Source organism: Chiroxiphia lanceolata, chromosome 9 (genome assembly GCF_009829145.1).
Source record: "Chiroxiphia lanceolata isolate bChiLan1 chromosome 9, bChiLan1.pri, whole genome shotgun sequence".
Classification (NCBI taxonomy): Eukaryota; Metazoa; Chordata; class Aves; order Passeriformes; family Pipridae; genus Chiroxiphia; species Chiroxiphia lanceolata.
Genome location: NC_045645.1, coordinates 13205976 through 13217071, shown reverse-complemented (window position 1 = coordinate 13217071; position 11096 = coordinate 13205976). Strand labels below are relative to the sequence as shown.

General features: G+C 46.3%; 3 protein-coding genes across 4 annotated transcripts in view; 1 reads left to right on the top strand and 2 right to left on the bottom strand.

Moving 5' to 3' along the window:
- Positions 1–79: 79 nt before the first annotated feature.
- Positions 80–2109, top strand: INSL5 (insulin like 5). Its single transcript, XM_032696665.1, has 2 exons — positions 80–566; positions 1818–2109. Exons 1-2 carry the CDS (start codon positions 248–250, stop codon positions 2051–2053), a joined length of 555 nt encoding a protein of 184 aa, XP_032552556.1. The 5' UTR covers positions 80–247; the 3' UTR covers positions 2054–2109.
- A 14-nt stretch (positions 2110–2123) lies between these two features.
- Positions 2124–4556, bottom strand: TCTEX1D1 (Tctex1 domain containing 1). Its single transcript, XM_032696666.1, has 2 exons — positions 4276–4556; positions 2124–3793 (listed from the first exon to the last, which is right to left on the bottom strand). The coding sequence occupies exons 1-2, from the start codon at positions 4516–4518 to the stop codon at positions 3590–3592; spliced, it is 447 nt and encodes a 148-aa protein (XP_032552557.1). The 5' UTR covers positions 4519–4556; the 3' UTR covers positions 2124–3589.
- A 917-nt stretch (positions 4557–5473) lies between these two features.
- Positions 5474–11096, bottom strand: part of SGIP1 (SH3GL interacting endocytic adaptor 1) — a 54456-nt gene continuing 48833 nt past the window's right edge. For both annotated transcript variants that reach the window (XM_032696651.1, XM_032696652.1), the window contains one exon: positions 5474–10937. In XM_032696651.1, coding sequence (XP_032552542.1) covers positions 10915–10937 — 23 coding nt within the window. In that variant the 3' untranslated portion in view covers positions 5474–10914. The remainder of the gene's footprint in view (positions 10938–11096) is intronic.

Sequence of the window (11096 nt, the reverse complement as noted above, 5' to 3'; positions counted from 1 at the left end):
TCAGCACACCTGTGTGGGGAACAGCCATAGAACCCATTACCTACAGATCATGTCATAAACACCCTTTTGCTCTTGCAGAACACACATTAACAGCATCCACCTGAACCCGAACCCCATAAACATGTTATACCTCACATGTTCCTAGTAAACCAGTCATGGAGCCTTAAGAAGTGTTTAATACTTGACCAAGATCCCAAAGCACTTCAAACATGACCGGAAACAAGTGATTAACGTGTTTTTAGCAAACATGAAGTCACCCCCAGAATGGGCCATTACTCAGTGGAGTGCACGGGCTGTGGGTATAAATGGGAAGGTTCCAGCAGAGCTCCACACTCGGCGTGGCTGGTTCCTCCTGCCCTGCCCACACCAGGCACGAAGAACCCTCAGCACCATGAGGGGCACAGCGCTGGCACTGGCCTGTCTAACTCTCCTGACTGTGGCACAGGGAGGACAAGGGGAAGGAAACACTGTGAGGCTCTGTGGGAGAGACTTTGTCAGAGCTGTCGTGTTCACCTGTGGCGGCTCGCGCTGGAAGAGGCATCTGACTGATCATCGCTACCTCTTGGGTAAGTACCAACTGAAGCACCACAGGCTCATCTTCAGTGCATCCAGCTCCAAGGGGACTCAGAAGCAGCACAGTCCCTGCAGGCTGTGCCTCGGGAGCCCTCCACTCCCACTGCTCCCCTCAATAGCTCCAGCACCAGCAGCACCGGCTGTGCTGGGAGACAGTAAGCGAAGCACTGCAGCTCCACGTGTTCTCTCTCCTTCCAGCTTGCCTAGCTTAGCTCTGTGTGCTATTTTGCTAAAAAAAAAAAACTACTTAGCTCAAGATTTTTCAAGTCCATCTGAGGAACAGGAGCTAAACCAAGGCTATCACTGAAAATCTCTCTGCCATCCCGTTTCAAGTGCCGGGGTGAGCTTTGCTGCAGGCAATGCAAGTGTCTTACTGCTGCCTGCACTTTCCCCACTAGAAACGAGAAACTTTATCACAACTTAAGAATATTATAAATAAAGCATGTTGAATATTTACTCTGCAATTTAAGTATCTTCACAAGCTGTTGTATATATCTATACTCATTAGTGCATTTTTGGATAGCAAGAAAATTCAGCCATTACATGCACTGCTAGGAATTTGCACACTGACAGATTAAAATAAATAGAAAACAAGAAAATAACTGAGTTAGATGACAGGAATAGAGACTTTCTGCACTTCCCACATCTGCATTTTTGGAAAACTTCTTATAGCAGCAGCTCTAAACAAATACAAAAAGAGATGCCACCCACAACACTCTCCGTGAGAATCCGGTGCTAAACTAAGCAAGAACTATTACACCTTTACAAACTCCAGAAGGCAGTGCCCAGATGTCCAAAAGTGTTTAAAATGCAGCTGAATTGCGAGTGTAATTGAAGTGGGAACACCCAGGACTATGAAATTGTGGTGTAGGTGATGCCTTAATGCAAAACCCGCATGTCAGGAATCCCACAGGCAGGCCCAAGTTAATGTGCCAGTCAAGTGCCATTTACACATCTAACCACAGTTTTTCCCTTGGAAGCAAATATATCAGTGTAAGACTGACAAGGCAGCAAAGAATACTCTTAAATATAAATCCATGAATTACTGGGTTTTTAAACACATTGCTCAGACTGCGAGCAAGTCGGTAATCTGGTACATGCTGGTTGCTCACACCAGAAACATGGAGTGTAACACCGTCAGCTCCCTGGCTGTAGGGTGGTGTGTCTTTCTAGTAAAGATAAATACTTAAATTACTCATCTTTCCGTGACTTCTAACTCTTAGCTTCTAATTTTTATGCGACAGAGAGTGAAAACCCCCAGCCTTTCCCACACAACGGTGACGCCGACTCCTCAGCCTACACAGACCAGAGACTGGGGACTGACCGCGAAGAAACCCACGAGGTCAAGTCCAAGCCAGAGCAAGACTTGCACCACATCAGCAAAATGTCTGTGCTAAGCAAGCGGGAGGCAGCCAACCTGCTCACCACATCCTGCTGCAACGTGGGCTGCAGCAGGAGGGAGATCAGCGCCCTGTGCTGAAACGGGGCTGCTGAGGCTCAATATCACAGCTTCCATAGATTAAAATAATCATGACATAAACCACAATTAGTTCAGTTGTGTTCTTTAATTGTAGCTTTGCCCTTTTGAGTGTTAAATGTCATAGTGCACACCAGCAAGTGGCTGCAGTGACAGTTCAGGTTGACTGGATTTCACAGGGTTTACAAGAGGTTTAGTTAAACTCATTCATGAGTACGAATATTTCTTTCTAACCAACTACTTTTTTAGTTTCAGCTTTGCATGTAAAATGTAATAAAATAAGCAATTTATGATAGGTTTGTTCTCTTACTCAGGAAAATCCAACAGCAGGTTTCAGCTGGGAAACAGGAGAAGCAAAAAGTCTGGTTTCAGAATCGGAGCAAGGCACAGGAAGCTCTGTCACACTGCAAGGTCAGCCAGACCCCAACCAGTGGGGAACGGCTGCACCAGGAGAGACCTGGGACCATCAGCCCCAGCCTCTAAACTGGATGGGCATAAACCCACAGTTTATCTTCTAATCCAGCTGCTTTCAATAACATTTCCCTTAAGTCCAATTTAACAGAGAGTTAATTTGCACCCAGGGAGACTGAAAACACACTTCTGAGCTGAGGGCTGTATTGCATCTCTTATCTAAGGGCAGGTATTGGCTGAGAACCACAGCTGAAATTCAGTATTCTCGATTCAAGCACTTTCACTAGAAGGGCCCACATATGTCAGATTTATATACTCTAAACATAGTATCATTTAAAGACAATTTTCACTTCATTTCACTGGTCTTCTTCTTCCTAGATGGAGAGGGACTGACAAGGCCATGGAGTGGCAGGACAAGGGGGAATGATAGCAAACTGAAAGATGGCAGGGTTAGATGGGAAATTGGGAAGAAATTCTTTCTCGTGAGTGTGGTGAGGCCCTGGCACAGGCTGCCCACAGAAGCTGTGGCTATCCCTCCCTGGAAGTGTCCAAGGCCAAGTTGGACGAGACTTGGGGTAACCTGGTCTAGTGGAAGGTGTCCCTGCCCATGGCAGGGTGTGGAACTGGATGAGCTTTAAGATCCCTTCCAACCCAAAGCAGTCTGGGATTCTATGATTCAAGCAGAACTAGCTACCTTCTCTCAGCCACCTTTCCTGTGCTCAGGCCTGGCATGCACTAAATGCCTGCAAACATCATTAACAGAGATTGTTTTAAAATGTTCTTGTTTTACTCTCCAAAAAACCCTCTGTGGTTTCTGCTCGGGGATCATGGAATGAAGGCAAATTCAGGGAGATAAAAACATTATAGGGAATCTTCTTAAAATATTATTTTCCCTGCAGGGAAAGTTCTGAAAGTAGCAAGAATTAGGTACAAAACAGTGTGTCAGAGAGAACCACTTCCCAGAGAAAGCTCTGGGAAACAGTTAATTACATTTACCCAAAGGCTCACAGTAGCCACATTTCAAAACAGGTGAGAGTACTTTGGTCCTTCACAAATGTTTTCAACAACAGAAACAGGAAGAGTTAGGCTGAACTTCCATTTCTTCTGCTGTTAAGCTCGACTACCTCCCTACTCAAAATACACACCATAGACATTTGCAACAGCAAACAGGGAAGTGTTCTTGAACACATATGATGAAAACGTGTCGCTCACAGGATCCCACAGGCACCTGCTCCCAATCTGCATGCTCTGCTCATCCAGCTGCCCAATGTGTGTCACCACCACAATCTTGTACCGTGGGATCACAAGGTCTTTCACCCGCGCTTTAACCATCTGCAGGAGAAAAACAAGTTTAGTCCATGTGTTCAAAGATGGAGATAGATGTTTAGCAGGGCAGGACAAGGGGGAATAGTATTAAACTGACAGAGGATGGGGTTAGACTGGATATTGGGAAGGAATCCTTGGCTATGAGGGTGGTGAGGCCCTGGCACGGGTTGCCCAGAGAAGCTGTGGCTGCCCCATCCCTGGAAGTGTCCAAGGCCAGGTTGGACAGGGCTTGGAGCAACCTGGGCTAGTGGAAGGTGTCCCTGCCCATGGCAGGTGGTGGAACAAGATGAGCTTTAAGGTCCCTTCTAACCCAAACTATTCTATTAATTAACTCGTATCCACGTGCACCCTCCTCAGAGCAACCCTCCTCCACCCTTTATTTCACACTTTATAGGTATTTTGGGGGATATCTGGGGAGCTCCCCAGCAGCCACCTCCCTCACACCCCATCGAACCATGAGGGCAGAATATCCACCTGCTCCCTCCTACCTCAGCGATGTCCTTCGCCACCTCCCTGCACTGCGCCGGCTCGTAGCGCTGCTCCCTCAAGTAACTCTCCACCACATCTCTCAGGATCTCATCTACTGCTGCCCCCGGGAAGCGCTTGGAAGGACCCGTGAGGCAAAGCTCGGGCTGATGAGGAAAAACCTGCCGGGCGGAAGGCGGTTTGGAGGTGCAGTCGTACCCAGACCCACCCGAGAGCGGGCCGCTTATGGCCGCACCAGCATCCATCCCCTCACGGTCCTCCACCCCCTCAGCGCGGAGGGAGGCGGAAGGGCGGCGGCCAGTACCGCCCTGCGGCCACCGGGAGGGGGGAGTCGCCCTCCGCGTTCCCGGCCCCTGCGTTCCCGGCCTCCGCCTGTGTGCTCACAGCCTCCCGGGGGACTGTGTATTCCTACGGCTGCCCTGGGTCCCCATAGCTTCCACCAGTCCCTGTGTGTCCGTATAACCTCCCGCCGGTGCCGACGGCTAACACAAGTCACCACAGCTTCCATAGGTCCCTGTGTGCACTTACAGCCCCCTAGGTCCCCATGGCTTTCACAGGTCCTGGTGTCCCCTTACATCCCCCACAGGTTTCCCATGGCTCCCACAGTCTCCACAGGTCCTTGCATGTCCCCACAGCCCCCTCAGGTCCCCATGGCTTCCACAGGTCACTGTATTCCCTCACAGCCCCCACAGGTCCCCAGAGTCCACATGTCCTCACAACTTCCACATGTCCCCACGACTTCCACATGTTCCCACAGACTCCCCCAAGGTCCCTACAGTATCCACAGGTTCCCACGTGCACCTAAAAGTCCCAGGTCCACACAGCCCCCCCAAACGTCCCTGTGGTCCCCCTGTGGGTCCCCATGAGTTCCTATAGCCCTCACAGATTCCTATGACCGCTGTGGATCCACATAGACCCCACATGTCCCTACAGCCCTGACATATGCTCATGGCCTCCGTGGGTACTCTCAAGCTCCATCCGTCTCCGTGGTCCCTGTGGATTCCCAATGTCCATCCCCACATGCCAACCCTGACCTGACCCCATGTGGGACACTGTGCATAACTCCAGCAGCGATGACAGGTTTTGGGCCAGAGATGATTTTTTCTGGGCAAGGGACCCTTTTTTGGGCCAGCCCCCAATACCTCTGCCCATCTCCTCTGGGTTCTCTTGCTTATGGAAGCAAAGCTCACTCAGAAAAAGTATTGTTTTACTGGTTTTGTTTATTTTCAAGGAAAAAATAATAATCACATTTAAATTGCAACTCAATTGGGTATTTAATGTGGATCTTATGTATAGAATTAATAAACTTTGTTCTGACATGGGGATTTATCTGTCGCAACGTTATGCGTGGTAAATAATTGCATATTCGAGATTTGGTGAAATGGGTGACAGGGAGAATGGAGGAGAGACATTTATAAAAAACAGTATTTACAAAAATGATATCCACATAGTTGTACTCTAATCTATAAGGCAAGTAACATTTAAAATATGTTGTTTCATGATTATCTTCAACAAGTCAATACAACACATTCATATTACCAGTGGTCAAATACAAAGCTTCGCTGCAGTAGTCCCTGTGCAACAAACCTGTACGTCTTTTACAGTTTTTTTTTCTCTGAGAACAGTAGGAAAGCAGCAAAGTTTTCATCACAGACTAAGCAGTACCTAGGCCATCGTAGACTAAAGGTATAATATATCTCATTGCACGTTTAGGCAAAAAAGGCCAGCCATTCATTAACTTATTTAACTTAAATCTTAAAAATAGACCTGTGTATCTTAATCCACAAATATTTATAAACATTTTATACATGAGGGAGTTAATAAAATGATACAGGGTGATACCTGGGGAAATCTGATTCACTGCTGGGGTGTCCTGGTGAGGTGTTCTCCTGCATTCCATGCCCTCCACCCACCAGCCCTGGCTGCAGGAGAGGAGCTTCACAACACATCCCAACGGGATTCCTCGCTCACCGTGACGAACATCTCCACATGTTTTATGTAATCCAAGCAACCAGGTGACTTCATCAACCTTAAAGCATTTTGGAGTGGAAAAGCCCATCCCTGTGTGGATGAGGAACCTGACAGCAGGACGGCTGTACCCAGAAAGAGTGGGATTTCTAATGAAGGAACAAGATACCCCAAATGCCTCACTAAAACCTGTTGTGTTTCACCACATCCTGCATGGCCTGTTGCCGAGTCCTGCTTGTCTGAAAACCTTGGAAGAGCATCACCACTTTAACGCTCATGGTTTCAAGAACCATCGCCAGCAGCATCATCCCTCCTAAAGGGAAAGGGAAGGCAGGAGCAGGGTGTATTCCTGCAAATCTTTTCCTAGCCTTGCAGTGAAATAAGAATTAAAATCCTGATTGAAATAAGAACTAAAATCCTGATTGAAATAAGAACTAAAATCCTGATTATCATAAAACCTCCCCAGCTCTGTAAGGATTACTTTCCTTGGGAAATGGTGAGAAAAAGAAGAACAGAAGAATTCTGGCTATGAAATGAAATCTTTGAGGCAGTAATTTCTTACCAGGAAAGTATGACATGATGTTACATATAAAATATGTCAAGCTTCAAAATTAAGTGTTTTAACCAAGATGTTTTCACATAGAACCAACAGAAGAGTAGGGGAGAAACCATTCCATACTTAGTGTATGGATGTGAGGTTTTTTTAATTAGATGTTGGGTGTTTGGGTAACAGATCCATGGGCTGTATGTCAAAAAAAAAGGTGGAATAGAGCAGGATTCATCTGTGACCCAAAACTGCCCCAGGTGCCCAGTGGGCCTGGAAACAGTTGCTGACAGAGATTGGTAGCCAAGGATGAGGTCTGAATGTTTTTAGTAAAAGATGTTTGATTCCTTCTTAAGTCTCAAAAAATCTTCTCAGTGCACTCCAGTCTTTTAAAATGCCTCTGCTGGGAGAAAGGGAAGTGGTGACTCTTTATGTGATGCTTGTGCTGGAGGAATCTTGGGTGGCTGCAGCCTTCCCTCTCCATCCACTTCCTGCCTGGCTAAAACAGGATGACATTCCAACAGAAATTTCTAGGTTTTTCCCACCTATGTTTTAAAAAACTTTTAATAGATAAAACCTGAAAGGGCAGATCAAAGGCAAAGTAATTTAAATGAAATCCTGAATGACAGCAAAGATAAGAATTATTGAACAGGGGAGTGATATTTAAGAGGCACCAAATGCAGGCACCAAATGAAAAGCTCATTATTTGGTAGTATTTCGTACTACTGAGTGATTTCATAGTTCTTAAGAAATACTGTTAAAGTAGAAAATTGGTCTGAAAGGTCTCCTGTGGGGAGCACAATAAGCTGACTGAGAATCCTGACTGTTTACGACAAACAGGAGAAAAGTTACCAAAAAAATTTACTTCCTGCTCCCGACATCTAAAAACCCAAGTCTTCGGGTGTCTGTGGGGGAAAACCCTCCTGCTCCATCAGAGGAACTTTGACTCTGCAGGTGTGGGCTGCTGAAATTCCCAGGGGAAAATTCCTCTGGGAGAGGTTGCTGAGACACAGTCTAAAGGGAAGGGTCCACGGGAGTAACTGAGCTAAAGCCTTTCTATGCATGCATCCATATACTTTTATTTAATGCCTCCTTTATTTGTCCTTTTTTTCACTCAGATAGATCAGAGTGCTGCTGAGCTCAGGAGTGCTAGAGCTGGGCAGTGCCAGAGGGCTGACCCCCCTATCCAGCCTCAGTCTGACCTGGCAAAAGACCTGGTGGACCACATGCTGGGAAACAGAGCAGTGGTGCTTCCTGCTAGGAGTGCTCCCAGAGCTGGAGCCCCTCTGCTCTGGAGACAGGCTGAGAAAGCTGGGGGTATTCAGCCTGGAGAAGAAAAGGCTCCAGGGAGATCTTAGAGCCCTTCCAGTGCCTACAGGGGCTCCAAAAGAGCTGGAGAGGGACTTGGGGCAAGGGCTTGGAGTGATAGGACAAGGGGGAATGGCTTCCCACTGTCAGAGGGCAGGGTTAGATGGGATATTGGGAAGTAATTCTTGGCTGTGAGCGATATACATCCCTATACATGCTCCTATTTGATGCTCTACATTAAACACTCAGACCAACCTAAGCTACTGCCTTTTCTGCTGAGACCTTCTCAAAGCCAGGCAGGAAGACCAGGCTCCTGCACTTTGGACTCGGGAACAACAGTTGTGTTCCCAGCATTGGGTAACACTGGGGTGCCACATTCGTACGTGCAAGAAGACAAACGCCCAGCAAAACCAGCATCCCTGTGGCACTGCTAAAACACTATGCAATAAAACTGGCCAAAGCAGTATGGAAGGAACCTGTCCTCTGTCCCAAACAGCTGGTTTTGGTCCCAGTGTTGTGGGTTTGGTGTCACCTGCCCATGGCTGGAGGGGAAACCATATCCCTGTGGGGCTGGAAGTGTGATGGCACATTGGACACAGCCCTGCCAGCCAATTCACCCCAGAAAGTGCACAGAACTGTCCCATCTCTCTACCTAGGCCACAGGAGCTGCATCCCAAAAAAGTGACTCCATTTTGTGCCACAGCACAAATGGGACGAGCTTGGAAGCTTTGGGTTATGGGTTTTTCTGTTTAAAAAGCATTCAAAAACCCAATGCTATGTAAACACCTTGTCTCTCGAATGAAATATAAAGTAAAATCTCTATGTTCTGGGAATATTTACACAATAAACCCCTTATTTTTGGGCCTATGCCATAGATCTCTTTTGGAAGAATGAGTTTGTAACCGTTGTACACAGTATGAAGTGATGAAGAACTGATTCTTAGGGTTTGCCCTGTATTCCTGTGTCAGAAAGGGGTGGGTTACACACTTTATACATATTTCCAGTTCAGGGGGAAAATCATTAATGGAGTGGGACACTCCATCCAGGAGCATTGCTGAGTGTACTTCCAAAATCTGCCAAGATGTGGGAAGTTGCAGAACCAAATTGTGCTTTATCTTCCCTGTTGCTGCCTTTTGTGAATGCACACACAGAGCTCACCCCTCAATCTTACAAATCACAGCCTGGGAGTCACCTCAGACCTGAAATATCTCCAAATTTCCTTAATTTTTTTTCAGATGGGCACAGCTTTCTGTTTTTCTACATCAATCCAAACTGCTCAATAATCAAGCACTTTCCAACATGCTCAGTCTAAGTTTTCCAATGCAAATACACAAGCCTAATCCTGGCAACATTTGTGACTGTAAAATCAGAACTATTTGTCATCTTACACATTCCCGAAGTCCCCAGCACCCAGTTCAGTGGATGCTCCTGAGCTTCTCTGTGCATCTGAACTGCAACTGTGTCTAATTTTGTAAAGAGCCCTTCTTTTCTTTCCCAATATTGCCAAATTCTCCCATTAAACAAGCTCCACATCTCAGCAGATGCTGTGCCATTAATGCCACCAATGCTATCACCATGTTGCCAGAAGTAGGATGAGACCAATGTCAACAAGATCCCAAACGCTGCACAGGGATGAGCAGCAGGACACCAGCTCCCAGGAAAAACACAGAGGGATAATTTTTTGATCCCCAGCCTCCCGTTTAGCACTTTCACGTATTTTCCCATCTCCAGGAGAGAGCTACTCCCAGTGCCAGCAAGGCTGGCTCCTGCCCCACTGTATTTTGGCAGCACCCCAGGGAGTTGTTTCCCAGTCCATACACACTTTCCTGCCTTAGTGGTAAAATGGAAAGGCCTTGGGGGGCTGCATGTCTTTAAAACATTTTCTAAACCCATAGGGCTTTCAAAAATGGGGGGAAAGGCAGAAAAGCGAGCAAAGGAACGTAAAAATGCAACCAAAAATCTGGAGGCGGCTCGGAAAACGCATCCTTAAAAACAGCAGGAACATTTCCTGACAGCGCTGTGAGCTCAGATTTACCACCCAGTCTCTTTGCTGCTTATTTCCTTATCTGAATCCCTGCAAAATATATGGACGTGGGGTAAAGAGAAACATTGGTCACCCACATGCTGCCGGGACTCCTGACAGGGAATCTGCAGCTGTAAGAGAACACGGGGCAGGTTGGGAATTTGGAGTAAATACTCCTTGTAGATTTTTTTCCTGGGAGACTGTGCTAGGAACCTCCACCTTTACAGCGAGGTAAACCAGCTAAACCTGAAGATTAAACTTTTATTCATCGCTGTGAGATGTACTAAAGACTGAAGGGAAAGTAAATCAGCATGTGGGCTCTACTGAACTCTCTTTTGATGAGGCACCCCCTTCATAACAGCTACCAGTATTGTATTTAAATTGTATATATTGACAAAATGTAATCTACCTCTGTAAGCATTGTGCCATTCAACAGTACTACTATTAGATTTATATACCACAGTTTAAATTACATCCATTTCATGAATGGTAAAATGCTAAAACTCAAGTGTCTAACTGCCAAAATACAGCCTTACTGGAATGAGTACAATTTACAAATACAATAATTACATTTTAAAACCATTAACAATGTTACATCTAGAAGTAAATACTGTAGGACTGGTCAAGACGGTGTTTTCCAAGGAAAAAAAATGCTGAAAGTTGTCGACACTTCCAACAGAAATGTCCCAAGTGCAGGATTTAGTTCATTTTCCTTAAACTGTAGTTAAAACCCGTTCCACACACAGCAGTCCTTGGGTATTTTCCATAGTATTTTCCACAGACTTGCATAAGCTTCCATCAGTTATCAGCCAAGTATTTACCTAGAAATGGGATCAGAAATCAACTGAGGGGAGGGAGCAGCCCTGGTTCCTAAGGGATGGTTGCCCACCTCCACCAGCCCCGCTCCCACAGGGTACATGGGAAAATCCTTGTATTTCTCTGCAGCAATGTAATACATGGAAGAATCCCTGTATTTCTCT

Excerpts from the sequence above, each read along its gene's own strand:
- INSL5 (XM_032696665.1), top strand. The coding sequence starts at position 248 with ATGAAGTCACCCCCAGAATGGGCCATTACTCAGTGGAGTGCACGGGCT. Across the intron at positions 567-1,817 it reads TGATCATCGCTACCTCTTGG|AGAGTGAAAACCCCCAGCCT; the intron begins GTAAGTACCAAC and ends TTTATGCGACAG.
- TCTEX1D1 (XM_032696666.1), bottom strand. The coding sequence starts at position 4,518 with ATGGATGCTGGTGCGGCCATAAGCGGCCCGCTCTCGGGTGGGTCTGGG. Across the intron at positions 3,794-4,275 it reads TGGCGAAGGACATCGCTGAG|ATGGTTAAAGCGCGGGTGAA; the intron begins GTAGGAGGGAGC and ends TTTCTCCTGCAG.